Source organism: Rhinolophus ferrumequinum, chromosome 8 (assembly GCF_004115265.2).
Source record: "Rhinolophus ferrumequinum isolate MPI-CBG mRhiFer1 chromosome 8, mRhiFer1_v1.p, whole genome shotgun sequence".
NCBI lineage: Eukaryota > Metazoa > Chordata > Mammalia > Chiroptera > Rhinolophidae > Rhinolophus > Rhinolophus ferrumequinum.
In genome coordinates, this window is record NC_046291.1 from 9,315,368 (window position 1) to 9,342,508 (window position 27,141).

The window sequence follows — 27,141 nt, forward strand, 5'->3', positions numbered from 1 at the left end:
AGCCAGCAGGGCCTTCAAATACAGGGACACAGGTGGCCTGTTTCGCTCCCAACTCCCTACGAATTTGTTGTACCTCCTCTATATGTTTCCAGGGTCCCACATTGAGGAAAAACCCCCTTACTGAGCCAAGCCTCCCTGCAGAATACAGTAATCCAATCTCTGAGGTGGTCAGTACCTTGAACCACTGCCCTTCCAGCTCCCAGGGCTATGCAGGTTCTGATGGAGGGCCAGATGTGTGGTGATGTTGATCGTTTTCTCCTCATCCTACCCAGACAGAAAAATTCCCCACCAGCACCACACACACACACACACACACACACACACCCCTGTATCCCACAGGTGCACTGACCATGCCTCAATACTTTTCCTGGCGTTTGGCTGGAATTTGGCAGCTATATCAATAAGCTCAGCAGGAGTACATTCTCTCATCATGAACGTTTTCTAAATGGGGGGCTGCCCCCTGGCTGGGGTTGTTGTTGCTGGCATTTTGTTTTTCTTTCTATTCGGGGTTGGAAGTCACAGACTTTGCACTGTCAATCATCAAAATATCTTCCTCTTCATTCTTATCACTTTCTCACCTCTTAATGTCCCAATCAGGCTTTGTCACAGGCACTCAGATCTTTATCCAGGGCATCTTGTGCCCTCCCAGCTTTCCAAAATGGCATGCTAAGGTCTCTAATGTACCATCCTGCTCTCCCACCTTGCCTGCCAGCCCTGAAGCTAGCAGAGTCCTTCTCTAACCTCAGCTCTTCTTCCAACTTTCTAACTTGAGTTCTAGCTGGGCATCAGTGGCCAGCCCAACTTCCCAAGATAGAGGCGAGCCCACTGCAGCAGCCGTTCGCTTCCCTTCTTTGCCACAGCATGCTCTGTGCAGTTTTTCAAACAACAAATTGGATCAGCTGGTGTTTTCAGGACACCGGTACTCACGCAGCAGTGCACAACCATCTAACATAAGGACCACACCTCTCCACATAGAGGTCTCTGGCCAACTCAGGATCTCCTCGAATGCCTCTTTCCCAAGGCCCATTTCTTGGATCTCCTGGCTGGCTTGCCAACTGTTGGATGGAGCCCTCAGGAGCTTCCCAAGTGAAATCTGAAATTGTTCCCCATCACACAGAGTTCAATGAGAGACCAAAGAAAGAAGTAGACTATTCCAGATTGGTAGGTGGCAGGTTAAACAAGCAAGAGAATTTAAATACAAGCTCTTGGCAGCCACAAGATGAGGAGATCTCTACACCATCCTGCCAGAATCCTTAAAGTTTATATAGAGGCCTTAATGGGGTTCAGCCACAGATTCAGTCCAGATGGTCTCCACAATAGCTCACTATCTCAAGCTCCATCCTTAGGGCAGCATCTAGTGAGGGGAAGGCAAGCAGAATGCACGTTCCAAGGGTAGGGGTGGGGGTGAGAATCCTCTGATTGCCCCGGGCCAGCTCGAGGACCAACCGGCATTCATATCGTCTTTATGAAACACCAATTTACCCCAGTGGTAACATGTTCCTAAAACTATAGCACAATATCATAATCAAAATATTGACACACACATGAGGTCTGTCAATTAAGTTGATAAACCTGTTGCGACGATGTTGCTAATCCTTTTTGATATCAGAGGGATGATTCATTATGAATTTGTACCAACTGGACAAACAGTTAGCCAAGTTTCCTATTTGGAAGTGCTGAAAAGCCCATGTGAAAAAGTTAGATGTCCTGAACTTTTCGCCAACCATTCATGGCTCTTGCATCACGACAATGCACCAGCTCACAGGGCACTGTCTGGGAGGGAGGTTTTAGCCAGTAACTGTATTGGATCACCCTCCCTACTCACCTGATCTGGCCCCCAATGACGTCTTGCTTTACCTGAAGATAAAGTAAATATTGAAAGGAAGAGATTTTGATGACATTCAGGACATCAAGGGTAATATGATGACAGCTCTGATGGCCATTCCAGAAAAAGAGTTCCAAAGTTGCTTTGAAGGGTGGACTAGGTGCTGACATCAGCGCATAGCTTCTCAAGGGGAGTACTTTCAAGGTGACTATAGTGATATTCAGCAATGAGGTATACAGCACTTTTTCTAGGATGAGTTTGCGAACTTAATTGTCCGTCCTTATATAGTCAAGATGTAAAATATTTCCATAACCAACAGGATTCTCATGTTGCTATTTTATATCCACACCTACTTCTCTCCTATTCCCAGCGTCTCCCTGGGAAACATTAATCTGCCCTCCATTTCTATAATCTTGTAATTTCAAGTATGTTATATAAATGCAATCACACAAAGTGCAACCACTGGTATTGTTTTTTTTTTTACTCAGCAAAATTCTCTAGTGATTCATCCAGGTTGCTGCTTATATTGACAGTTTGTTCTTTTTAAAAAAATTTCTGAGTAGTATTCCATGGTATGAATATACCAGTTTGCTTAACCATTTACCCATCAAAGGACATCTGTGTTGTTTCCAGTTCTTCTTCTTCTTTCTTCTTTCTTCTCTTCTTCTTCTTCTTCTTCTTCTTCTTCTTCTTCTTCTTCTTCTTCTTCTTCTTCATCTTCTTCTTCTTCCTCTTCCTCTTCTTCTTATCTTGAATAAAGCTGCTATAAACATTTAAGTAAAATTTATGGGAAATAAAATTCCTTTCTCTGAGATAAATGCTTAGGAGTGAAATTTCTGGGTCATGTGGCTCTGACATGTTTAGTTTTTTTGATGAAACTGCCAAAATGCTTCCAGAGTGACTTTTACAGTTTACATTCCCATCAGGAATGGATGAGTGATGAGACTCTCGTTTTTTCTCTGCATCCTCACCAGCACTTCGTCTTATAACTAGTTTTTATTTCAGTCATTCTGATAGGTGTATAGTGAAATATCACTGTGGTTTCAATTTGCATTTCTCCAGTGGATAAAAAGGTTGAACATCTTTTCATGTGCTTATTTGTCATCTGTAAATCCTCTTCAAGGAAATGTCTCTTTGTGTCTTTTGCTCATATTCTAGTTGGATTGTTTGCTGTTTTACAATTGAGTTTTGAGATGTTTTAAAAATGTATTCTACATACTGGTCTTTTGTCGGATATTTTTCTTTCAGTGTGTACTTTGTCTTTGCATCCTCTTAACAGGGTCTTCCTTAGATCATTTTCTTTTAAATTCAACAGTCTGATTTATCAAATGTTTCTTTTATGGACTGTGCTTGTGTTGTCAAGTCTAAGAACTTTTGTCTAGCCCTCGATCCCAAAGATTTGCTCCTAAATTTTGTACTAAAAGTGTTATCGTTTTATATTGTACATTTCCATATGAAATTTGGTCAAGGTGCTTTGTTTTAATGGAAAAGGATCAGAGTCAACAGCAGCCTCTTAACAGTCACTTCCTACTATTAATGTTTCTTCTTAATATAACTGTTATTGTTTGTTCAGGGAGATACTGACGCAGGCATTTTCGACATTTTTGTGACAGCCCTTCCTTCCAGGGCCTGCCTGGGTGCTGGCCTCTAATGGATGACCGCTGTCATAGGTTTTGAGATCTCTGTGTTCACAGAAGCTTCTTACAGGCCAGGGATGAGTGAGTCACAGTTAAGCAGAATGAGTTAGACAAAGAATTGTGAGAATCAAAAATCTGGAAAGTCCAAGTAAAGGGAAAATAGTTGGGAGATCAAAGAGCATTGTTTCAGGGTAGGAGGCAAACAAAAATGAAATCGGGAGAGGCAACTAAAGGTCTGGTGAGAGACCAGTAGGAACACGGGCATTGCCAGGAGTAGGGAGTGAATGTGGCAAAGTGGGTGAACGATTCAGGGCTCAGAGTGCTGCTCCCTAGAGAGAGGGGAGGGGACCAGACAGCAGGGCGGGGAAAGAGAAATTCTGTCGGAGTCACCTGTGCTGAGCTCCAGAAAGCTCAGTAGGAGCCTGTGGCAACAGACTGGAACTGCCGCGGAGGAGAGCGGGAGCTGGGCACAGGACTGGAGCTTTGGCCAAGCCTTCTAGCCAGATTTGAAGGGGCGACAGGGAGGGACCTTCCAGAGGTCGCAGCGCGCAGCGCTTCCCGGCCGGGGAGGAGCGTATCTCCGACAGCCCAGCAGCGGTCCCAGCCTGCGCGCCTTTGGCCACGCGCGTCGGTCCCCGCACTCTGGGAGCTGGGTCCTGGCATCACGGACTTGCCCGCTCTTTCCGCCTCTCTTCTCTGTGCGCCCATCGACAATGGATGGCAACTCCCTGCTCTCGGTACCAAGGTAAGACCCGCTTTCCCCTTTGCCAAACCCAGTGCCCCTTAAACTCCGTTATTTGGTCTACGTGGTTCACGAACTTGCCCTGGGGGCGCCTGGGTCTGCATGGGGCTCACGCAGAGGAGACAGAGGACTCGGTACTTGGAATTAAGCCTGGCCCCAGCTGTGCGAGCGGCTCTTGGGAGATGGTGATCCCTGTCCTCTGCCCCGCCAGACGCGAGGCTGGGTGCGGCCTGCGCGGGGGGAGCCACACGGGTCAGGGACAAACCGGCCCGCCTCTAGAGCTAGGGGCTGGGGTCCGCTCTGCCGGGGGAAGCCCGGAGCCGGGCGGTCATCGGGGGCAGCCTGGAGAGGTTTCTCGCCTGGTGGCGCGGCGGCTTCCAAGGTAGGGATGAAAATAAGGGGGAGCAGGACTAGGGCAAAGTATCCCCTTTCCCCAACATCTTGACCTGGGGGAGTGTGAGAGGTGACTAGGGTGCCGATGGGGTGGAGAGGTAGGGGTGGGCTGGGAATGGGGAGATTGCCCCTCACCCTCTGCCAACACCACGCCCGCGTCTAACTGAGATCGGGACAGAAAACACCTTGCTCCGCCCCAGTCCCACCCTCCTCAGCTGCCCCTGCCATCCGGCCGCGCGCGCGTTCCCTGACCCCACCCAGCCCCGGGGTCCCCGCGCGCCGTAGGTCAGGGACCCCACCTTCGATGTTGCCAGGTGGGAGCAACGTGTTTCCTCTGGTTTGCGTCTCCTCCTGTCTCCTCTATCTTTGCCCCAGTCCCACGCTCCTTTCGACTCAGTCCTTTGCGAATTTGAGAAACTGAGATTTTTCTATTTCTACCCCCATAAACCTCAGGGGTAAATTGAAGCTGTCGCGCCGGTGGTGTTCTGCCAGCTGGGCAGAAGACTTTTGCGCTCTTTGTGCTGGGCGCGGAGCGTCCCCACGCAGAGCAGAGGGCGCCGCAGCTCGCGGGGTGAAAGTAGCGCGCTGCCCCCCGCGCGGCCCCACCTCTCCTCGGCAAGAGGCTTGGTGTGGATCCTCTTGTTGTCTCTTACACCCGCCCCTTTCCCCAGCGCACATCTAGGCAGCTTCCAGCCAAGAATATCAGGCCCTGAAATAGACATTTTAAACTCGCATTCTTGGAGAGCAGCAAAACCCAGCATCCACAGGCTAGGGCACACATGTAGCTGATACTATATTGCCAAGACGCCGCGGTGGGGGTGGAAGAGAAGTGGAGAGAGCGGAGGAGGATGGAGACGGCTTTTCAAACGCGCTGAAGGCTGCCATCTAGAGACCTGAAGTGTTTATATTCTGTAATGAAATGGACTTTCCCCAAATCCACAGGCATTTCCTCTTTTAGCATCCCTTTGCTGTGAAGGTAGCAAAGGGTAGCGTTGGTTTCTGTGCAAGGCCTGAAGCTGCTCTCAAGTGAAAAATCTCTAAATCTGGGGCCAAACAAGGCCAAACTACCACTAAGTCTTTCCGTTCTGCCCTAATGCATTAAAAGAACAGTAAAAACCGCAGGAAGATTCTTATAAACTTAAAAAAAAAAAAGCCATTGATTTTTAGATAAAAATGTGAGGCATTTTGAAATTCAAGCAATCTGGGGGTTCACTTTCTGTACCATATATTCTACTGCCTAAGGTCATTAGAATGGAAAGGTGAACAGTGTGGTCCCAACATTCGAATAGAGACACCTTTGATAAAAGATCGCCTGCTTTAAATCCAGCTTTAAAGATCAATACTGTCTTTCCTGAATCAGGATTATATTCTTATTCAAAAGCTGGGACATTTTCTAAAATACTAAAAATGCATTATGTTAATAATTCCTTAAAATTATTTCTATCATGGTACTGTAAAATGACCTTTCAAACAACAAACCAACTGCAATGATATTGCTCTCCATTGTGTAGGCTTTGTAGTAGCCTATAAAAATGGTACTATAGATTTAACATCAGCTGAAGCCAATTAAACCTTTTGAATATTGCTATTCATTCAACAAGATATGACACATTTCCAATAATCAGGGTAGTAATTCAGCTATTTTGTTAGCATTCTTATTCATATAAAAAATTCAGTCAACTTCAGTAAATGAGCTGATTTGATCCTCCATTTCATTAAATACAAGAAATAATTTCCTTTCTATAATTTTAATTGGAAGTGATAGATATTGAGATGCAAAAAGTAAACTTGAATTTAACAATGGTGTGTAGAAATATTTGATTAGTTGTACTACTTGTCCATAAAACTTTGAAATATGAAGAATTGATGTGCTACACAAGCTTTTCAAGAAAATGGTGATGATCAAGAAAAATTGCTACCAATCAAGATTTGTGTTGTTTAAGTCTGAAATGTTTTCAATACCTAATAAAATTAATTTGATAATTGTAAGTCACTGTTTCTTTTAAACAGTTTAAGACATTCTGTTTAACAACTAGACTGAGAAAACAAAATAATTTAGTAAAATATCAAGTTAATTACAGAATACATTTACTGTTGGCTTTTAGATCTTCTTAAGTTTTTCAATGAATCAAAGATATAAATGACTGAAATTTCAATCAAACAATGTTTGGTGAAGATTACTCTCAAATTTTATGTGATTCATATGCTTTTGAAACTTTGATGCATGGATTTTAAAAAAAGAAATTGTTTATGGTTCTTTGAGTTTCTAGAGTATATCACCGTACCTCTGTGAAAGTTACAATTAGTTTTTACTTTGAATATTTTCATTTTTAATGTACAACAAATTATGTGGATTACATTACAGATTTCTTAAAATCACTGGCTATCAAGGCTGGAAAGTGAGCTCTAGAGGGATGAAATGGTCCCATGTTGGTTGCATTATAGACTAATAGTCTAGGGGGAAAAAACACGAAAAAGATGAACATTATATTTTAGATCTCAAAGTTTTGGTAGAGATTCTTTAGTCATCTATTTTACAAAAAGTTTATTTGATTTGCTAAGGTCACACAACTAGGTATTTTGAAAATATACGCGAATCCAGGGACTCTCATTCAGTGTGTGCCATTGCTGTGGCACAATGTACTACAGTGCAGTGGTTACCCCTCACGGAAGGAAAGTCAGTCTCACTTCTGTTGGTAACTAGTGTGTGTGTAGGAAGGTTTGCATTTTATCAAGTGTTATCTCATATATTAAATTATTTGATCATCACATCCCTGTGATTATGTTACAACGAATATAATCACCTCCACTTCCTAGTGTAAAATTTTGAAACCAAAGGAAATTAAATGAAGAAAATAATTAGATTTAAAACTCCACACAATAGATCAGAGCTAGATCATCCACCAAATTCTTCTGGCTTCAGGTTTTTTCTGGTATTGACTGAAAATCCACACATTATTTTAAATGAGGGACAGAAGAGTTTCTGGTGCACAATTTGGACAAAGAGTGATATCATTAGAACATCTGGGGACAGCCTAAAAGCAAGATCATTTTTTAAAACCTACAAGTGCTGAAAATACCATTTTTGCAGACAGAAACAATTCGTCACCTTGACCGTATCTACGGTTGAATTTGAAGTTTAAGAAGGAGGATTTCTCTTATTTCCTAAGTCACTTGTGTATTTTTATACTGTATGGTTTTGTTCTTTTTGTTTTGTTTGGCTTACTAGATTCTATTTCAATAAGAAGGTTTTTATATGGCACTTTGAAGGAGAAAATCATCCAAGATGAACTTTTGAAAACATAAGGCATTTTGATTTAGATTTCCTGTCAGTTTATTTTACCCAAACCTTCTTTTGATTATTCTGTCCTGGAATGCATGTTCTCTTCCAGACCAGAGATGACATGGCTACGTCCCCCAATTCATAATTCTCAGCAAGACACACTGCCCAAAATGTGCTATTTCCTGTAGAGAGAGAAACAAGTAAGTTCCAGAGCTCAGGATTTGGAGATCTCACATTGCTGCAATAGGCATATCTGGAGAAGACATGGAAACTCTGAAGGCAATTCCCATAGAAACAACTTTATAAAGCCCAGAAGCCCGCCATTGACACTATACTTCACGTACTGACACTTTTGGGGAGTCTTGATCTCCATCCACATGGTTCATTTACTAAACTATGTATCTGCTACTGAATAATCAATTTGTAAATGAACTATTGGAACTCATCTCATTCACAAGGGGCCACCTTTGTCTAGCACTATTCATTTTAGTGGAGATTTACTCTCTGCGTGAGAATTACAGCCACAAAGACTTGTAAAGCGGGAAAAAGTGATATATGTGATATTGGGAGACCTGATGTTTAATCCTGTTCTGAAATTAATGTCGGTGACTGCCGGGGCAAGTTGCTCCCCTGTCTCCTCCTGGATATGTCATATACCTTGCATACACTGATCTTCTAGGTCCCTTTTTTTTCAAACTTTCTATAATGCCATGGCTTTATTGTAGCAGTGACTGTCACTTGGGCACGATATGGATGAACTCATTCTCTTGAAAGAGACCGGTGAAATCAAGACTTTTAAAAGACCTGAAACAATACCCACCCATCCAAAAGAAAGCCCGGTTTAGAGAATGTGTTGGTTTGTTTTTCATGTGCACCCATTGGTAGCATATAGACAAAATATTGATAATGAGATTTCTCTCAGTATTTCTACTGGGTATAAGATATTTTCCATATGATGGATAAGCGCATATGTATAGAAGGGGCAGAAAAGGTGAAGATCTAGTCCAAGTTTTAACCTGGAAGTTTATGTGGGACTGGTATGGATGTTTGGGAGTGGGAGAAAAAATGTGGAAGAGGGTTTGCTTTCTTACTTGAAAAGAAAATGTGAAACCTAGTGACTTGAATGCCATCTTTACCTTGTGAGGATAATTAGAACCTGGAAAAGGGCACATAAAGGAAATTCACTACAAAGAAGACTAAATGTCATTGAACAGTGAACAAAATTAACATGCTTGGGAATTTAGCCTTAAAAATAATAAAATTCATAAAATATCTCATTCTATCAATATTTTTTAAAAGTAAGCATGTATTATATAATAAAAATAATGAATTAAGTGTTGATTGGGCTGGAAGATCATAATTATTCCTTCAACATTGTATGTTAACGTGGCTCTTTTTCTCACGAGATCAAAAACAGTGTCGGTTCAGAAAATATATTCAACAGCCTCATCAGTTTTGCGAACCGTCCCTTTAAGTCTTTGATTTTCACACTCTTCTGAAGTATCTGTCATCACCTCCATCAATTTTATCTTCTTCTAATATTAACTGATCTCACATTCTCATTTAGTGATAGTTTCACATGTGGTAAAGGGTCCTGCAGCATCATTTTCTTCTCTTTTCTGATTCCTACATCTTCTGCCAGATTTGTCATTTCGATTGATTAGTATTTCATTTAAATAAAGACACACATCATCCACGGGCAGCCACCACCAAAGATGCTGAGGAGTGGACAGCGATGAACCCTCAATATAAGTAGAGAGGGATCTTCACTGGACAATAAGTGTTTTTGCTTTCTTATACGGTCCATTTGCTTTCTTATATGGACTAATAACTGCAGGAACCGGCGAATGAATAAGAAAGACACCTAATCTTTTGCGGGGGACAATTTCCAGTGACTTTATGTTTACCAGTTTTTCTCCAGGGAGTGGCACAGCTAAAAATCTTTTCCATTTTCCCAAACACTACCCATAGATGAGCAAATTATCTAATGAGGCAATGCGGGTACAATTGTATATTTCAAAAACTCAAACTTCTGGGAAATTCTCCATCGTAGTTAAAATTACACAGGTCTTTCTATTTTCAAAATATCTTACAATTATTAGTCTATTTTTAGTGCACAGGTAGTATCTTGAATTGAATGTATGAAAAATACCAAATGGTGTTCCAGGAAGATGAAAGACCCTCCATAAGTGTCAGTCTCCTTCTGTCCCCTTTCTATAAGACCACAATTTTGCTCAATGTCTAAAAGGCAGAAAGTACATCAATTGGATTAAAACTGTGATGGGTCTTCTGACAGTATCTGTAGTGACCAGGACCTTGATCCGATAAATTCGGCCTAATCCCTATAGTCACTGAATCACTGATCCCTCTAATGGGTCCCACATGCCTCTGTGGTGGGTGAAAACAACATGCTGCCTTGGAAAGTAGCTCCTTTATGGAGAGTTGAGGTCAAATGTAAGATACAAACCTTTGAAGAATAAAATTTATTCATTCGTTTATTTATTTAGATATTGATCCCTTACTGTATGTCTGATAATATCAGCTGGTATGCAATACTGCACACAAAGAAAGCCAGTCCCATTATAATGGTCCTTCAATACCAGTGGCACAGAAAGACACTAGTCAAATAACAACAGCAGTGGCTACATAGCGAATTGGTGCATGTGCTCCAAAGGAAAAAGAACATGGTCCCTGAGAACATATAACCACACACAAGACCGAAATGGGAGAGGTAAGGTAGGCCTCTGGAGGAAGAGTGCCTCTGGCAGTCAGAATAGCAGTTGGAAAAGTCCTGGGGCCAGAAAGCGATGAAGTGTTTAAACTACTGCAGCTGTGTGGCTGGAGGGCAGGAAGTGAGAAAGAGCAGAGTGATCCCTGAAAGTTGGATAGGGGCCAGACCACATGAAGCCTTGGGGGCCACTGGGTCTTCATATTAAAAACAATGGGATGTCATTGAAATTTTTCGAGCTGCAGATGGCTGGAAGCCCTAATTAGGATAATACATATAAAGCAAATAGCCCAGTGCCTGGCAAATTTTAAATGTTTCCTAAACGGGAGCTGTTATTGTTGCTTATTAATTATAATTTCACTAGCCAAACACTTGGAGACAGAGGTAGGAAGGGAATAAAGAGCCAAGATCACAGGATCACCAGAGGAGGGTTATGCAAAAGTGGCAACTGTCATTGAGAGGACACTTTAAAAGTATTTCTTGAGCTTCAAGCTAGCTACGTAATAAGGGCATCCCAAAACACATCCAACAGTTGGGCCACATATCATGCAGATAGACAAGGCAACCCAGAGGATTCCCAAGGATTTCTTCATCATATTTGTGGAGATATCATCACATTCTCAACTGCCCATGCAAGGAAGGTGCCATACTGCCCATAGTCCATGTCACGTCCTTTTCTCACTCCCAACTCTAATTCCCACGAATTTTGGTTCTTTTGCTAGTTCCCTTATTTTCCTGGTGTGCCCTGTGTTCACTCTATAAAATTGGCAATAGAATTCAGTCTCTTGGATTTTGATCTTTCATACTCCCTAGGACATACCTGAAACTTGGTTTTGGTTCTCCCCACTCCGGGTTCTTTTAATCACCTCTAAATGGGAGCAGGGTGTGGTTGGCCTCTTGGCTCTATCCTAAGGGGTAAAATAATACCAAGAATGCTGAAAAAGAAATTAAAGAGCAATTGCAGGCATCTTACACATATGTGTTTTACTGTCACACAGCCTTCACAGGTCTGAACAGGAGGAAAGTAAGTGAAGAATGCGCAATTCAATGGACAGTTTGGACAATAAACAGGAAGCTGTTTGGATGATCCACACTGAACATCTCCACTGATTAAGTTCACCATGTAATTGCTCGAGTCTTCCTGTTGCCTTGCTTTAGTGCATAGTGATGGAAGACACGAATGCGTGAGTGGGGTGTCCATTCTGCTGTGTAATTCCTGACCTTTAGCAAGTGCGTGGTTGTAATTAGCTTCACTAAACTGGGCACACTGTTGTGCCCCTGGTGTTTCCACATCAGTCTTATGCACTTTGCAACAGGCCAATAACTATGGCTTAATAAGAGGCAACCCTATTTAAATTGTGGTTCCTTGTTTTTCTTGGTAACTTTCCTTTGGAGAATCATAGTTATTCAACCCAGACTAAACAACTGTGCTCTTCTGTGGCTGTCTAAATAGTCTGTGCAAATATTTCAGCCTAGGTGTTTATTCCCAAGCCTCTCCACTGAAGACTTCCCTAGCAATTATGAAACAGTCTAACTCAGTCAAATTCCAGTGTTCTCTGTGGGCTACCCCTGACCTTAGGTGTGTACACGGCTCCCTAGCTTTCTTCCACTTCCTCTTCCCCCAAATAATACTTCCTTTACCCCCATATTAATAGGTCAGAGGAATAGAAGCACCTGCAATGAGGTAAATAGACTCAGAATTTCTCTGAAAGCAATTTCTACAAAAAAACAGATAGAAAAAGAGACAGACAGGTGTTGCGCTGTTGATTATCGGGCTCATTCTGTTTTCACCGAGTCCTGCTTTCTCTGAGGCTGAGTGGAGAACACTAAATTATTCAGATATAGTTTCAATCTTTCAGATCGTTTGGATGTTCTCTTCCCATGCTATTCAACAGACAATTCTTTGGGAACATTTAATTTTCTTTTGGAGCTGTGTAGAGAGTCCCGTGTAATGGAAGATCTCTATGGCAAGGATTTGGAAGATTTGGTTTTAAGATCATATTTTTTAATGTACTGTGTGACTTTGGCAAAATTATTTAACTACTGACATATTAATGTTTGCTGACCCAATTCTCGTGATTTATGTGCAGAAAAAACTAGGCAACCTATGTGAAAATATTCACTTTACAAGAGTGATATTCAAATGTTATTTTCCTTAATTTCTTAAATATTTTACTTTCGTATGTTGCTTTTTTGTCTCTGTCCTCCAATACAACATAAACTCCGTGAGGGTGAGGATTTTGTCTGCTTTATTCACTGCAGAATTCTGGGCACTTCACACAATGCTTGGTGCTCAGTAGCTATTTATTTAAAGACTGAAAAAAAATGCAGAGTCCAACTCGGTTTTATGATTGCTTAGGAAGGATTATGTTCTTTTTGCTTTTTCTACTTACAACATGGCTGATGGAACTGCTAACACATTGTCAGAAGAAATCCCATTTAAATCGAGCATTTCAGAAGAAATTAAATGCTCGTATGTTTCTAGAAGATCTTGCCTTAGAAACTGAGAAGCTCAGAAAGAAATCTAAATCAGTGACCAGAATGTCTGACATATATAAGTAAGATGATTGACTGATGTTAGCCTTTGCATGTATAATTTTGGTTGGAAGGATACGTTTCATTCTATCTACAGTGGAGAAGAATGGGGCAGTTCAAGAGATCATACAGTACACATCAGCAAGACTGATATAAATAAAGCTTCTTCATGGTTCCTCTTTGTAATTCTGTCCCAATCAGGATGTAGCTTCATTCGAGATGCACGTGTCACCTTCTGTGAGAAATCACAATGTAGACACTATGAAAGTATGGAGAAAGATTGTAATCATCTCAAAGTAGGTCTTGAAGAGGGTAAGAGTCTTGCTCTCTTACTTGGCATATTTTCACTTCGATCTTTCACAAGGGAAGACATTTCTAACCATGGCAATCTTCTGTATGGGACACATTTGGTCCCACTGTACCGAGGACAGGCCACTAAACTGATGGCCTGCTGCTTCCCCTCCCTGAGCTACAGTTCACAGCGGCTCCTAAACGTTGAGCCTTTTGCTTTCCCCTCTGCCTGTGTCATGTAGAAGTTCTATAATTGCCTGTTTGCAATTATAATTTGCAACTGATATTAAATTCACAGGATTTCTCTCAGAAATGTTTACAGCACTCATGAACATGCAGAAATAGGAGAATAACTGTTTTAAGGCACTGAGCAGCCTGGAAGTCTCTTTACATAATCTCTCTAGATGGATTTGCTCACTTTCTGCTCTCAGTTCACTTTTCTCAGTGGCATCTAATGAGGCAACAGCATCAACCTGCTGTGCCAATGGCTATTTTGTCCTAATACTGATGAAACACGTTCATCTGCTCAATCTCAGGAAAATTTCGTGCTCTGCTTCCCCTAGAAAGGATGAAGTGTGGTTTCCAAGAACAAGTCAGGGTTGCCTGAATCTTTTAGCTACATGGGAATCTGTATAGTAATAAAATCTGAAATACGTATTTATTATTATATGCACTTTAAGGTCTTTTTAGTGGTAACATTCTTATGTTGCTGTAATACATGTGTGACATAATATTGCATTGTGATTAGAATAGCTGCATATAGATTATAGATGTTTCATGGTCTCTGTGCCATTATTCTCATCATCTACCTTAAGAAAGCAAAGTATTCTTACTCTATTAAATTTGTTTCTCAGAAATAGCTACTACCCCTGAATGAGGGAGAAAATATTCATTGCTAACCTTCCAATAGAGACTCTGGCCCCAGCTCCAGTTCTTGATTTCATCTTCTGAAAGCAAATGGATTGAGCAAAAGTAGCTTTAAGAACTAAATCTAAAAGACTATGTCAGTGAAATCTCAATCATTGAAAAATTAATTTGGGTGAGACAATACAGTTGAACACTTTGATAATGGCTAATGGTACCTGAGAAAGCCATCTGAGATTAGGAGTAGAATTTGAACAAAGAGAAGGAACGTTGCTAAACCATTTTGAAAAATCATTTCTTGGGGGGCTAAATAATACTGACCCTTGTAAATGGATAACTGGCTTAAACACAGTTTATCTGTAAGTTGTGCAAAGATATAATCTAGCCAGTGGTATTGGTCATTCCAATTTCTGAAGTGCTGCCCAAATTAAAACTTTATTACTTTTAACTAAAAATTTCCCCTCACATATAAAATCTCCCTAATATTCTTTGCCCATTGACAGTGTTTTTCATGTTGACTTGGCTCCTGTACTTTTTGTCATGAAGTGGAAAAATGCAGATATATTTTTCTTTGGCAATTTCAATGTCTTTAATCATTATGGCTTAGGACTTAATTTGATGATCCACATTTTGTCTGTCTTTTTATTAATTCACTGATTTGCTTTCTTTTTTAGTTAAGTGAACTTGTGAGAAAAAAAAGTAAATGTTTGCTTCTTTCCTCCAATTTTGCTTCTCATTCTAAAACTTGATCATTTTTAAGTTACCTTTTTTAAGTGAACTCCAGTGAAGAGTCATATAAAAATTGGTCATTCTACCTGCCTCTCTAAGATACTGGATTGTGCTACTCAACTTCCATTAGGGTAAAAATTCTTTGTGGGGAAAGCAATTTAGATCTGGCAGGGAGGCGGCAGCATGCATCCTATCTCATTCTGTACGCAAGTCACGCACCTAACCTTTTTCTGCAAAATGGAATCTACAAACACAAGGACAAAGTATTGTTATAATGAATATATAACACAAAAATTTAAGGTTTAATAAGATTATCAATAAATTCACATTTTGGGTTTTCTCTTCCTGGATATCTTGATATACTGTATAGGGGCAAACTTCCTCTAAAGTATGCCTGTTTCTATGAAAGAGATTGTGTGCTATATATTAAGACTGTATTTTCTAAACTTAAAATCAAGACATCTACTCTACCAAGTATGCTTTTTTGAAGTACAGTTCAGAGAATGATTTGAAATCAGTTCTACCTTAAAAAAATATAAGGGCTATGTGGCTATTTTAGCAATGCATTAACCTTCATAAAACATGAAGACAGTGTTATTTAACTTCTCAGGGTGGCATATAATAATAATTATTATCATTATTCTTTTTGCTATTGCTTGCTGCTATAGTATAAGATGTCTGAGTAACTAGATATCCTTGGGTCACTTAATTATCTACTACTTTTTCCATCTAATTCCTTCAATTCTTTATGAAAAGCTTTTTAGGAGATGGGTCAGTTCTTACTAATTTGGTCTCTCCCATCTGGTTATAAACATTATTAGATCTCCATTCTGCTACCCACATTTTTGTCAACCTTTAAACCCACTGGTACTATTTCCCTCTTTCTGTGTGTCCTTCCTGACACCATCAGACAACTTTGAAAGGCCTATGAGTTTTAATTCCAGTAACATAACAAAGTTATCATCCATCCTCTTGCTGAAAATAACCTAAATTGCAAAAAAACACTTTTAAATTTACTAAAAGAATTAAAGCATTGATAAGATATTAAGGCATTATCAGCTAAATAGAAACAGGCCACCAAAGATAAATAAGTAATCTTAAAAGAATCCAGAAAAAAAAAAATACATTATCATTAAAAACTAAACAATTAGATTGAGAGCTGACCTCACAAAAGCAACAATGGGATTCCAGAGATAATGAAGTGATATCTTTAATGGGTGAAGGAAAATAATCACCAGTTTAGAATTCTCTGCTCAGTGAAAACACCTTCTAAGAATAAGTATATTTTCTTACAGACAAAAACTGGGAGCATTAATTCTCACCAAAGAAAATGATAGAATATTGACTTCAGGCAGAAGGAAGGCAATCCTAGATATGAGGTCTGAGATACCGGTACAAAAAATAACTAAAGGAAGAAAGAAGAAAGGAAATTTTATATATTTAGTAAATCTAACAAACATTTACTTTACAAAATAACATTAATAAAGCCCTATGGAGGTTAAAATAATTCAAATATAAGGCAATAATACAAGTCGGTAGGAGTTGGTTGGACTTAAAGTGTTCTTACTCCTTGTATTGATCACGAGGAGTACAAAGATGCTGATTAATTTTAGAATGTGTTAAGGTAAATATAGATATTATCTTTTCTAGGATTACTAAATGAATTGGAAAAGAGAGTATAATTTTTAACTACTCAAAAAAAAAAAAATGACAAAACTTAATTGATCCAAGTGGCAAAAGAAACTAAAGAAGAGTTGGGACAAAATGAAAGCACATGTCAAATGGCAGGTATGGACTTCAATAGATCAGCAATTACATTAAAAGTAAGTGGACTAAAGGCTCCAAACAAAGTGCAAAGATTAATATTTGGATTTTTTAAAAAATCAAAGAAAGTAAGGCATATTTAAGAGGTAAAATACTAAAAAGGAGGGAACAGATATACAATGCAATAGCTAACCCAAGAAAACTAATATAGCTTTGTCATTATCAGACAAAAGGAACTTTAAAGCAAAAGAGCATTGCCAAAAGTTAAATATGTCACTACATAATGACAAATAAAATCTTTTAAAAATCATTCATGCGCTATCAATAAACATGAATTTTCTGGGACTAAATTTAAAGAAAGCATGCAAGACCTTCCCCCCAAAAATGTTAACCCTCAGTGAATGATGCAGATTGGAGATCTTATGTGCCCACAGATGTTCGGTCATTCACCTGGTTCTCTGGCCAGGGCACTCACTCCAGGTATCTTCTTTGATATCTCCAGTGTTTTACTGCCTTAGTTCCTGTCTGGTATCTTCCATCACACAGTAAAATTTTCTTGAATTCTAATGATGTACCAGTGACTACCAGCAAAGGAGTTGCAAAGAAAATTTCACTGATTCCTTCTTATTTACTTTTTACTATATATACTATATTGACATTATTGTTTATTTCATAGTTATAATGACTTTATAGCCTTTGAGAATGATTTGAGGTACATACTACTGATTTGCACTGAAAAAAAGACTAGAGCACACCTACAGGTAAGTATTGTATAAAAACTTAATGATGAGGCATTCGAAGAAGCTGGAATAAATGTCCACAAAAATCTGTTGTCCTGCTATTCTCAGTATTAACCTTGATATTAAAAATACTAAGCTTGAGAAGCACGAAGTGCGCTTTTTATCTGTAGATACCCAGAAACCAGGGTGGGTGGCTCTGAAATTCTTGTCTATAAGATGTAAATTACCTTTTGATGCATCAAAGATGCAAAGCGCAATCAAAGACACAAATCGATTACAAAACTGTACACCTGAAATCTATGTAACTTTACTAACAATTGTCACCCCAATAAACTTTTAAAAAAATGTAAATTAAATAAATAAATAAAAATTGGAAAAAAGACAAATCAGATGCTATCTGAAAATAAAGATGAATTCTTGGAACCCTTCCCTGCATTGTTAGGGTTTTTTAAAATTATTACAACTCATCGCCTACCTAATTTTGTTCTTTGTAAAGACAGCCTGCTGTGAGTGTGTCTTTCTCCTTGAATCATACTAAAACTTTTGTTTCTTTTTTTTCCCTACCCCACTGCCCTCCTTCTCCTCTCCTGCTTCCTCTGCACATCTGCTGGTGCTTGTAACTCCTTTATTGTGGCTGTGACCCTCTCCATCAGCCATGTGGGTAGTTGAACCAAACTCACCTACCTGCCTCTCTGCTGCCTTGCCCGCCAGGAGACACTCCCAGGAATCCAGGTGGGTTGTGGGGTGTAGGGTCCAGGGGATTATACGGCCATGTCATGACCAGGGCCTCCCGTTACATCCCAGCACCCCATGAGCCCCTGGGTTCCCAACCCTCAGATTTTGACTCTGACTTTACAGGCTTCCTGGTTTACGGTATGACTCCCACTAAACCGCAGATTGTGTTTGTTGTGCACCTTACCTACTTTTACTGTGAAGTTGGACCCTGTCTGTGTCCCTTCCCTTCAGGGTCCTGCGAACTTCTTCTAGTTTAAATGACTCTATGGTGTTAGTCAGGGATTCAGCGTCAAGATTAGATACATGGCAGAAATTCTTAATTAGCAGAGCTAGCCTCATCCCTGGCATCACAAAAGGAGTATGTTTTTCTGTTCCATTTCCATGGAGGCCTTGGCCCTGGCGGTGCTTTTGGTGATGCTTCTCAACAAATCAAGTCGCTGTGTTCTCCCAACATGAATAGCCATTCACCCTGTGAAGCAACCAGAGACATCTCCTCACGCTACCCCTTACCCCTTGTCTACATTGCTCTTCTCTGAGCCCCAGAGTCCCCGTAAAATGGGGCACCCCAAAGAAAAATAGTTCTTAAGAAGTTAGCACGTGACAAAAGCCAGTGGTATTGCTATAGGAACACAGCAGGGCATATGGGCAAGAGCACAGACTGGGGTCAAGTTTATCTAGTTTCAGATCCTACATTAACTGTGTGACTGAGCAATTCCTAAGCTCTGAGTGTCAGTCTCCTTATGAACATAATAGGCTAATACCGTAGCACCTTGTCTATTGTGATGCTATGAGGATTTGAAGTGACAAATGTATAGGTCCTGTCACAACGACTGGGGCAGAGTGGTGCTCAGTGAAGTGTGTCTGTTACTATTGACTGAGATTCTCTTCCTTCAACAACAAATCTCTCAAAGTAAATAATATTGGTCCTATTTAATAGACGAAGAAACTGAGACTTGGGGAGATTAAGCAACTTTCCCAAGGTCAAACCAGTAATAGTGACAGCTGGGACGCAAATCCAAGTTTTCTGACTTCCAGCACACGGTAATATTTTCACCTCAGGTGGAATAAGAAATTATTTTTTAATATTGACTTATTTATATTATCTGTTAGGTTTTTCATGTTCCATATTTGTTTAATGTGTGGATGTTCATTCTACTGGTTTCAAATACTACAATTATGATTTACATGAGTTTTGTGTTGATTTAAAAAAAATGACAGTTCTTCTTATAGTGGATGATTTCTAGCTATCTGATAGTTTCACTAATATTTGTATCTCACGACTATCGACTCTCACAGACAAAATCACAGAATTAGAATTAAAAAGATTACCCTTACTTTTTTCTGACACTTAAATAGAAACACTAAAATTTTTAAGATATGCCATTTATGGACCCTACCATATTTATTGGTCGCTGACTAATTGGCAGGCATTATGCTAACTATCTTGGGGGTACAGTAGTGAATTAGATGTTCTTTTCCACGTCAAAAACTAAATAACAAATCTGGAAATAAAATCTAGCAATTTCAATTCAACCCCAGCTAGATTGTGAAACCCCTCTTCTTTCAATATGAAATACCAGTATGCCAACGATACATAGTAACATTGATAGGTAAAGATACATTTACTAAATTGTGATTTCCACAGATGGTGTCTCCAAGAAGAAAATAAGTCCAATTATCTGCTAGTTGTAGAAATAGCTTGCTGGATAGCTTATGAAAACGTCTGCTATGACAGCAGAAAAGATCTCTCCCAACCCGAATAAAATTATGTGCCAAAGCGCTTTATTTCAAAATGCAAAGCAAGTTTTTAAAATGTCAGGGACCTCTGTTATTTGGAGGTCGCTTGATCAAATTATTTTCCAGACCAGCACTTATACCAAAAATGAATGCAATAGACTCACAAAGCACGCTGAACTTAAAGAGGCCCCAAGTCTGCCAGTTATTACCTAGTGTAGCCTGATTTACCAGTGTTTTAGGAGAAGAGAAAAACTCAGAATTTTTGGGTGCATTCTTCCAGTTTTCACGTGTTGGCCACTAATTTAAAATATTTTAACACCATGTAGGTCAATATAGTTCTCAGTTAATAAGTTCTGTTTATACTGTCCTTGCTAAATGTTTTTAATGTAAAACTACACCTCTATTTTAAATGACCTTTAACAAGCTGCACTTTTTAAAATCATAAAATGAAAATGCATTCTTGACAGGGAATTAAGTGAATTAGACTATGGGGAAAGAATCTCTAGTTGCAATAATACAAACCCCAGGTACATTTAGAAGAGCCGTTCATTAAATTCTAGCATGCTTCCCAAAATGTCTGGACAAGGTTATGGCCCCTGCCCTTTTCTAAAGAAATATTCATCAAACCCCATTGCAAAACACTGAGTGCTGTTGTAGCTCTTCTTGAAAAGCTGCCTATAGGTTTTGGACGTTTAAACATAATCTAATATACACAATAAAGAGCTCAACAAAATTCCCGAAACCATGAGGGTAGTTTAAGAAAAACGAAGCCATTAGCGTTGGCATCCTTCCTGTCGGAAGAGCAAGGGCTACTTTGTGGTGTGATGATGTTGTTTTAAACTGTGCCAATAACTCCACCCAGCAGCTTCCAGGAGCCTCTGCTCTTGATCTAAGCCAAGTCTCATTAACCAGAATGAGTGAAGCACTCAATCCATTGGATTGTTCAAGTTTAATTCCACTTGCCAGTTTCTGTATAGGCAGCTATGAAATCATCCAACAGCCTTATCCCCCAGAAATCTAAGGAAAGCAAGATGTAGGCTCAGAGACAATTATCTGAGAAAGGATTCTTCTGTGGCAGCATTAAAGCTTTGCCGTGGGAAGCTAATCTTTGATTTACGGCAGCATTTGCTGGGTTGGTTGGTTTTATCTCCACTACCAGTCACATCAGTCCACTTTCAGTGTAGTAGCTGGATTGCCTGCTACCTGTGGTGGGACCCACGAGAACTCATCACTCAAGGGTTACCTATATGAGGACTGCAAATTTTATATGATTTTGAAGGAAAAAATTATTTAATAATCAGGGAAATTCCTTATAGCTGTCATTATAATAGAATTTTGCATTTGCATTTTTTTTCATAAGCACTAGATTTCCAACACAGAGATCACGTATTTTAAAGATCTTTTTCAAGTCACACACACACACACACACACACACACACACACACACACACAAATACATGCTCAGTGTAGAGAATTTAGAAAATATAGAAAGGAACAAGAAGAAAACGTTAGAAACAACCCCATTATCCAACGATAACAGCTCTTAACGTTTTCATATGTTTTTATACACCTGAAGCTATGCAGGCATTTATGTTTTAATTAGCCCATTGATCCGACAAACATTTACTGAGCTCCTACTATGTGCCATGCATTATTCTTGGACTGGGGATGCATGATGAAAAACCAACCAAGATGCCCACATTTGCGGAGATTATAACCTGCAGGGTCAGGGAGGGCAGGGAGGAGTGACACATAATAATAAACACATAAATACATTCGATAGCACGCTAGATGATGATACTGACACGAGAACAGAGCAGGGTAGAAGAGATTGGGAGGCCAGAGACAGGGAGGCCTGAGTGGCAACCAAATAGGGTGGTGAGAGGAAGTGGGATGGAAATGGGATGTTTGGGAAAGACCTGGAGGAGGTGACGAAGTGAGGTGTGCAGGTCTCAGAGCAAAGAGCATCCCGGTCAGAGAGGACAGCTAGGGAAGGTGTTAAGACTACAGTATGCCTGCTCTTTTCTAGGAATAGCAAGGAGGCCAGTGTGGCCCGAATGGAGGAAGGGAGTGAGTGTGGAGGATACAAGGTCCCAGAGGTGACTTGCATGTAGGTAGAGCCTTGTAGTCAGTTTACGGCAACAAACTAAACAATTTTACTTCAAGTGAAATGCAGAGCTATTGGAAAGTTTTAAGCACAGACATGACCTGATTAATCTTACGTTTTAAAGGAATGACACCTATGTCAATAGCTATGCAGTATAATATTTTGTATTCAACCGTATTCATTCAACCTGAGAGCATTTTCCCAGGTCATTTTTTAGGGGGAAGGGGCACCATCTTAGCATCTGCATTCTAACTCCATTGATATACTGATTGGTGAATATTCTGTTTCTTTTCCGTTTCTTGTTCTATTAATAATATTGAGTTGAATATCTCGGTACGTAAGTCTTTATTTTGGTGTCTGTTCTAGATTCCTATAAAAGGGCATTAGTAGGTAACAGGCATACATGAATAAGAGTTGTGAAAAGCATGTCCAGATTATTTTTCATAAAAGTCATATAAATGTATACTCATAGAAGCAACATGTAAAATATCACACATTATGTTGATTGACAAAATGATGGGGTCATTTTTTTCTAACTTAAGAGACCCACAAAATCCCTCCACTCATTTATCAACAAAGATTTCTAAAAATCTATGCTCTACAACAATCACTAGACACATCAGAATGACACATGCCCATATTTTTCACACACACCTGCATTTCTTATCGTTTGTCTTTTACTCCCCTTCACATCATTATGCCAACGGACTTTAAATGTAAATGACCAACACACAAAGTTCAAGCCAGGATCCCATTTCTTTTCTTCCCTCCAATAGCATTGCTTTAATTCGCTTACATGTTGTGATGATGGGATAGTTGAAGCAGAGGCTCCACAGAAGCCTAACTCTGTGGAGCTTCTGTGGAGCTTCCAGTATCTCTGGAAGAAAAGGTTTGCCAAGAAAAGTAGGAGGCAAACAGAAACACAGAGGAATATACAATACCCTAGGAAAATCATTCTTGTATTTATTAAAATAACCAATAATTTTTTTCCAATTAAGTACTATTTTCGCAATACAACTACTTTCCTTGCAAAACACTGTCAATGCAGATTTTTCACCAATGTCAGATGAGACTTCTGTAAGCTGTGGGGCTTTGCTTCAATTATCTGGCTATATTCCCATGTTGACAGATATAAAACTGTGAGCCTGAACAGGCCACATCTTAACTGTTTACGACTGAATGAATTCTGTGTTATCTTAGATTTTAAAATGCCTTAATTATTCTTCATTTTACAAACTTATGATAATAGTCAAGTCAATATAAGTATGGAAATTTCTACTGTATATATTTTAGAAAACCAGGTCTCAGAACTGATAAGAGAAATGTCACTATAACAAGTATTTATTCAAAAGGTCTGCATGTATTATGCTTAATTTAATATCAAAATGTGTTGAAAATCTAACACAGAAACTCTTAAGAGCAAATAAATTTATAGGGCTTAACATGGTATCATTTCTTAATTTAATATTGAGTGCTTTTCTTATGCCAGCACTATGTCACTCCTTTACAAGGATAACCCCATTTAACCACCAAAACAGTTCCATGATGAAACTTCTATTATAATCTGCATTTTACAGATGAGGAAACTAAGGTTTAGAGAAGTTTGAGTAACATGTTTGATCCAGCTAGTAAGTGGTAGAGTGGAAACCTGAACATTTCTCAAATGCCAAAGCACTGGGATTTGTCTACATTAGGACTCATTTATATGTCATGGACATAGAAGCAAAGGATTAGAAAGAATGTTAGAGGTTACAGTGGAACATAACATGGTATAGCGTTAAGGGAAGCAGCTCAAATCTCAGATTGGTTACCTACCAGTGATATAACCTTAGATGTGTATTAACTTTTAATCCTTGATATTTTTCTTTTTCATTTATAAAAGGGTTATAATTAAGTGACTATGTAAAAATACTTTACAGCATGCTAAACACTTGCTATGCATTAAGTGACACTCATTTTTGTTAGAAGACTGTATGACAGAGTGAAGAGGTTGCCTAGGTGGTTTGGCAGAAGAACAGAAATAGTTGGGAGCTGAGGTGCTTACTGTAACATACATTCTGAGCTAAAGTCTAGATGCAGCAGAATGCAGTGACCTAATGAGTTTTGATCATTCAAACAAATATGCACCTAAAACTTTTTTTTTTAAATAAGTAAAGCAACTTAGAGAGAAATAATTCAATAGTAAGCATCTAATGGTCTTCATGTATAAATATACATACTCATGCAACCCTAACTTAGCAAGAGAGACATGTACTTTTTTCCTTACTTTAAGTAATATTTTTGAGTCTTAAAATTTTCCCCATAAGCCTCATAAAATAAAAATAAAAAGCTAAGTTATCATGTTTTCTTACTTGACTCTCTTTTATGAACAAGGAGTCATAGTTTCAAAATTATTTATTGGGGTCATGGTGAAGCCTGAGATTGTGAAACAGCTTTTAAAGGTCCAAAAATAATAAACCCAATAGTAGTGATTACATTAATGAGGACATCACTTGCCATTATCTCTTGACTCAGAGATAATGTACAGATGTGCAAAGCATAGCATCAGACACACAGAAGATTGTTCAAAGAATATTATATTATATATATATGACATATTCTATATGTAATTACCAATAACTGTTCTATAGTACAGCCCTTATATTAAGAAGTTTACTATCTGATTGTTTTTTTCTATTATAATCTAGCTATTTTACATAATGCCTACTTACAAAGGGTTTATGTTTCACTGGATATAGCTGACAGATTTGGTAGTTGCCTGAATGAAAAAGTTTCCACTGAACAATATTCAATATAATTTTTCAGGATAAAAGATTTCAGCACAACTAGTACTCAAAATACGGAAATTACTAGCCATTAGTGTTTATAAATTATTTCCCAAATGAAGTAACAATGCTATAATCATGTGGGTTTTCTTTCAACAATCAAGACTGAATTAAAGTACAGCTAATTTGAGGCCATTCTTTCTGCCACGAATGAGCCCCTTGTTTATGGTTAATAATGAATGAGCTTTTTATACTCTATTGTTATTTAATAGTGCCTCGAAAAAAGTACACAAACAGATCTGCAGCGACATTTTCACTGATGTGAGGACAAAAATGATAGTGAAATTTGTCAACAATTTTTTCTTAAAAAGAAATAACCTTCATTCTTCGATAATATATCATAGTTATTGTTACATTGTAACCAATGTCCTTCATTTGAAGAATCATGGTGAGAGCAGAGGTAACAAAGGATTTTTTTTTTTTAATGCCCTTACTTGGGAAACTAAAAGGCTGGCCACTTTATAATGTTATTATTATTGTTATTTTACTGATCCAAGAGATCGAAAAGTCTGGAATTCACCATTCAACAGTTATTCAGCTACCTTTAAATATTGAAATAGTACATGTAGTTATGGTTTGTAAATATTTTTAAGGTTTGGATAGCTGTTCCTTCTGAAAAGTTTACTAAAATCTTACAGAATTAATGAGGATTTATAAGTGTTTTAGCCACTGGTGAGCTGATGACATATTTAATTTGCATGGATGACATAAGAAAATCACTTTCATATGTCTCCAACCTAGAAAAGAAAAACATGAGTATAGAAGTGGAAAAAAAAAAAAGGACTAAATTTCTGACTTCTTACCTAGGAGATAAAACCAGAGAAGGACCAGATGAGTACACAGTGTAAAAGAAAACTTTTGTTTCCACGCACTTTTTAAAAATGCAAGCCAAATTTTATTTGAACTACTGCAGTAGGGGAGATAGATGTCAGCGTATAACTAGCTCAACTCCAAATACAACAGAGGCAAATGGGAATTTATAGCCAATAGGAAGAAGGAAGGGGTTAATGGATGGAAAACTACTACATAAGAGGAAATATCAATGGTAGGGTAATCCCTACTAAAATGGCCTAACAGGATGCTTGGTAAAAGCTGATCTAGGATTTAGATATCAAGGGTGAAGGATAAGGAAATTAGGCAGCTATCAAGAGTGTGGGGATTCTTGCTAAACCGACTTAGCAGGATTCTTTGTTAAAACTGGGCTCATCAGGACAAGGTCAATTAAGATCAAGATCTCATTGAAAAGAAGGTTCAGAGGAGCCTGACTAAAGTTTGGTCAAGGAGAGAGTCTTGTCAGTAGATTGGTCAGAAGATGAAGGTAAGAGAAACTAACACATCACATGATTTTTAAAACAAATCAGTTTTCGAAAGACTGACCTAAATCGCAGGGCTTCACATAACAAATTTATCCCTTTAGCTGAGGATCAAATAAGGACATTTCACTATAACAAACTTTTATTTTGAACCATGGGAACGTGTACTTTTAAATCTTCTAAACTCTTCGTTGGAATATATTATTAAATTAATGATATACAGAGCAATTCAATTCCTTGCTCAAGATCTTTTCTGATAGATGTGAGCTTTTTTTTTTCCAGTGCTGAGATTAAGGGATTTCGAATAAAGCTCAAGAGCAGATCTTCTTAATAGGACTGAGAAAATCAAATCAATGCTAATTACTACATCTTATTAAAAAGATTCTTTAAGTGGGGGAGAAGATGAGAACAAATATTATCTTTTAGAATATGTTAAAATTGTTGAACTTTACACTGTTTACTTGACATGTTAACAACAATAGTATCAGGATTCCTTTGCCTCAGAACTATCCGAGGAAATTCTTTAAATTATGTCCTCAGATGTGGCTTATCCCACCATCTGTCACCTCTGCAGAAAATTTAGCATTGAATTTTAAACACGCTTTTGTGCATGATCTTTTCATGTCAACCAGGATGCTCAGAAAGTTAAGAACTAATACCACTAATATATATGAATCCTTCACTGCCCAACACTGTTCTAAGGTCCTAAAGGGTCCCTGCTCTTTCAGTACTTAGAGCCTACAGGGAGAGACAAATATTACAAACGTATGTGCCATTTTGACAATTGCTGAAACCGGACATGGTTCCGGGTGCTGTAGGAACATACAAAGTGTCTATCTCACTTCTTGGATTAAGGTGAGAGTGGAAATATGGGGGTGGGGGAGAGGTAAGAG

At 38.9% G+C, this 27,141-nt stretch overlaps 1 protein-coding gene across 8 annotated transcripts in view; it reads left to right on the plus strand.

Annotated features, from left to right (window-relative positions):
- The first annotated feature begins 4,074 nt into the window (after positions 1-4,074).
- The window catches only part of SPHKAP (SPHK1 interactor, AKAP domain containing), a 119,568-nt gene continuing 96,501 nt past the window's right edge, over positions 4,075-27,141 (plus strand). For all 8 annotated transcript variants that reach the window (XR_004423649.1, XM_033111822.1, XM_033111820.1 and 5 more), the window contains exons 1-2: positions 4,075-4,207; positions 18,185-18,263. Coding sequence is in view for 7 of the 8 variants with exons in the window: in XM_033111822.1 (XP_032967713.1) it covers positions 4,180-4,207; positions 18,185-18,263 (107 nt within the window). In the remaining variant the exon portion in view is untranslated. The remainder of the gene's footprint in view (positions 4,208-18,184; positions 18,264-27,141) is intronic.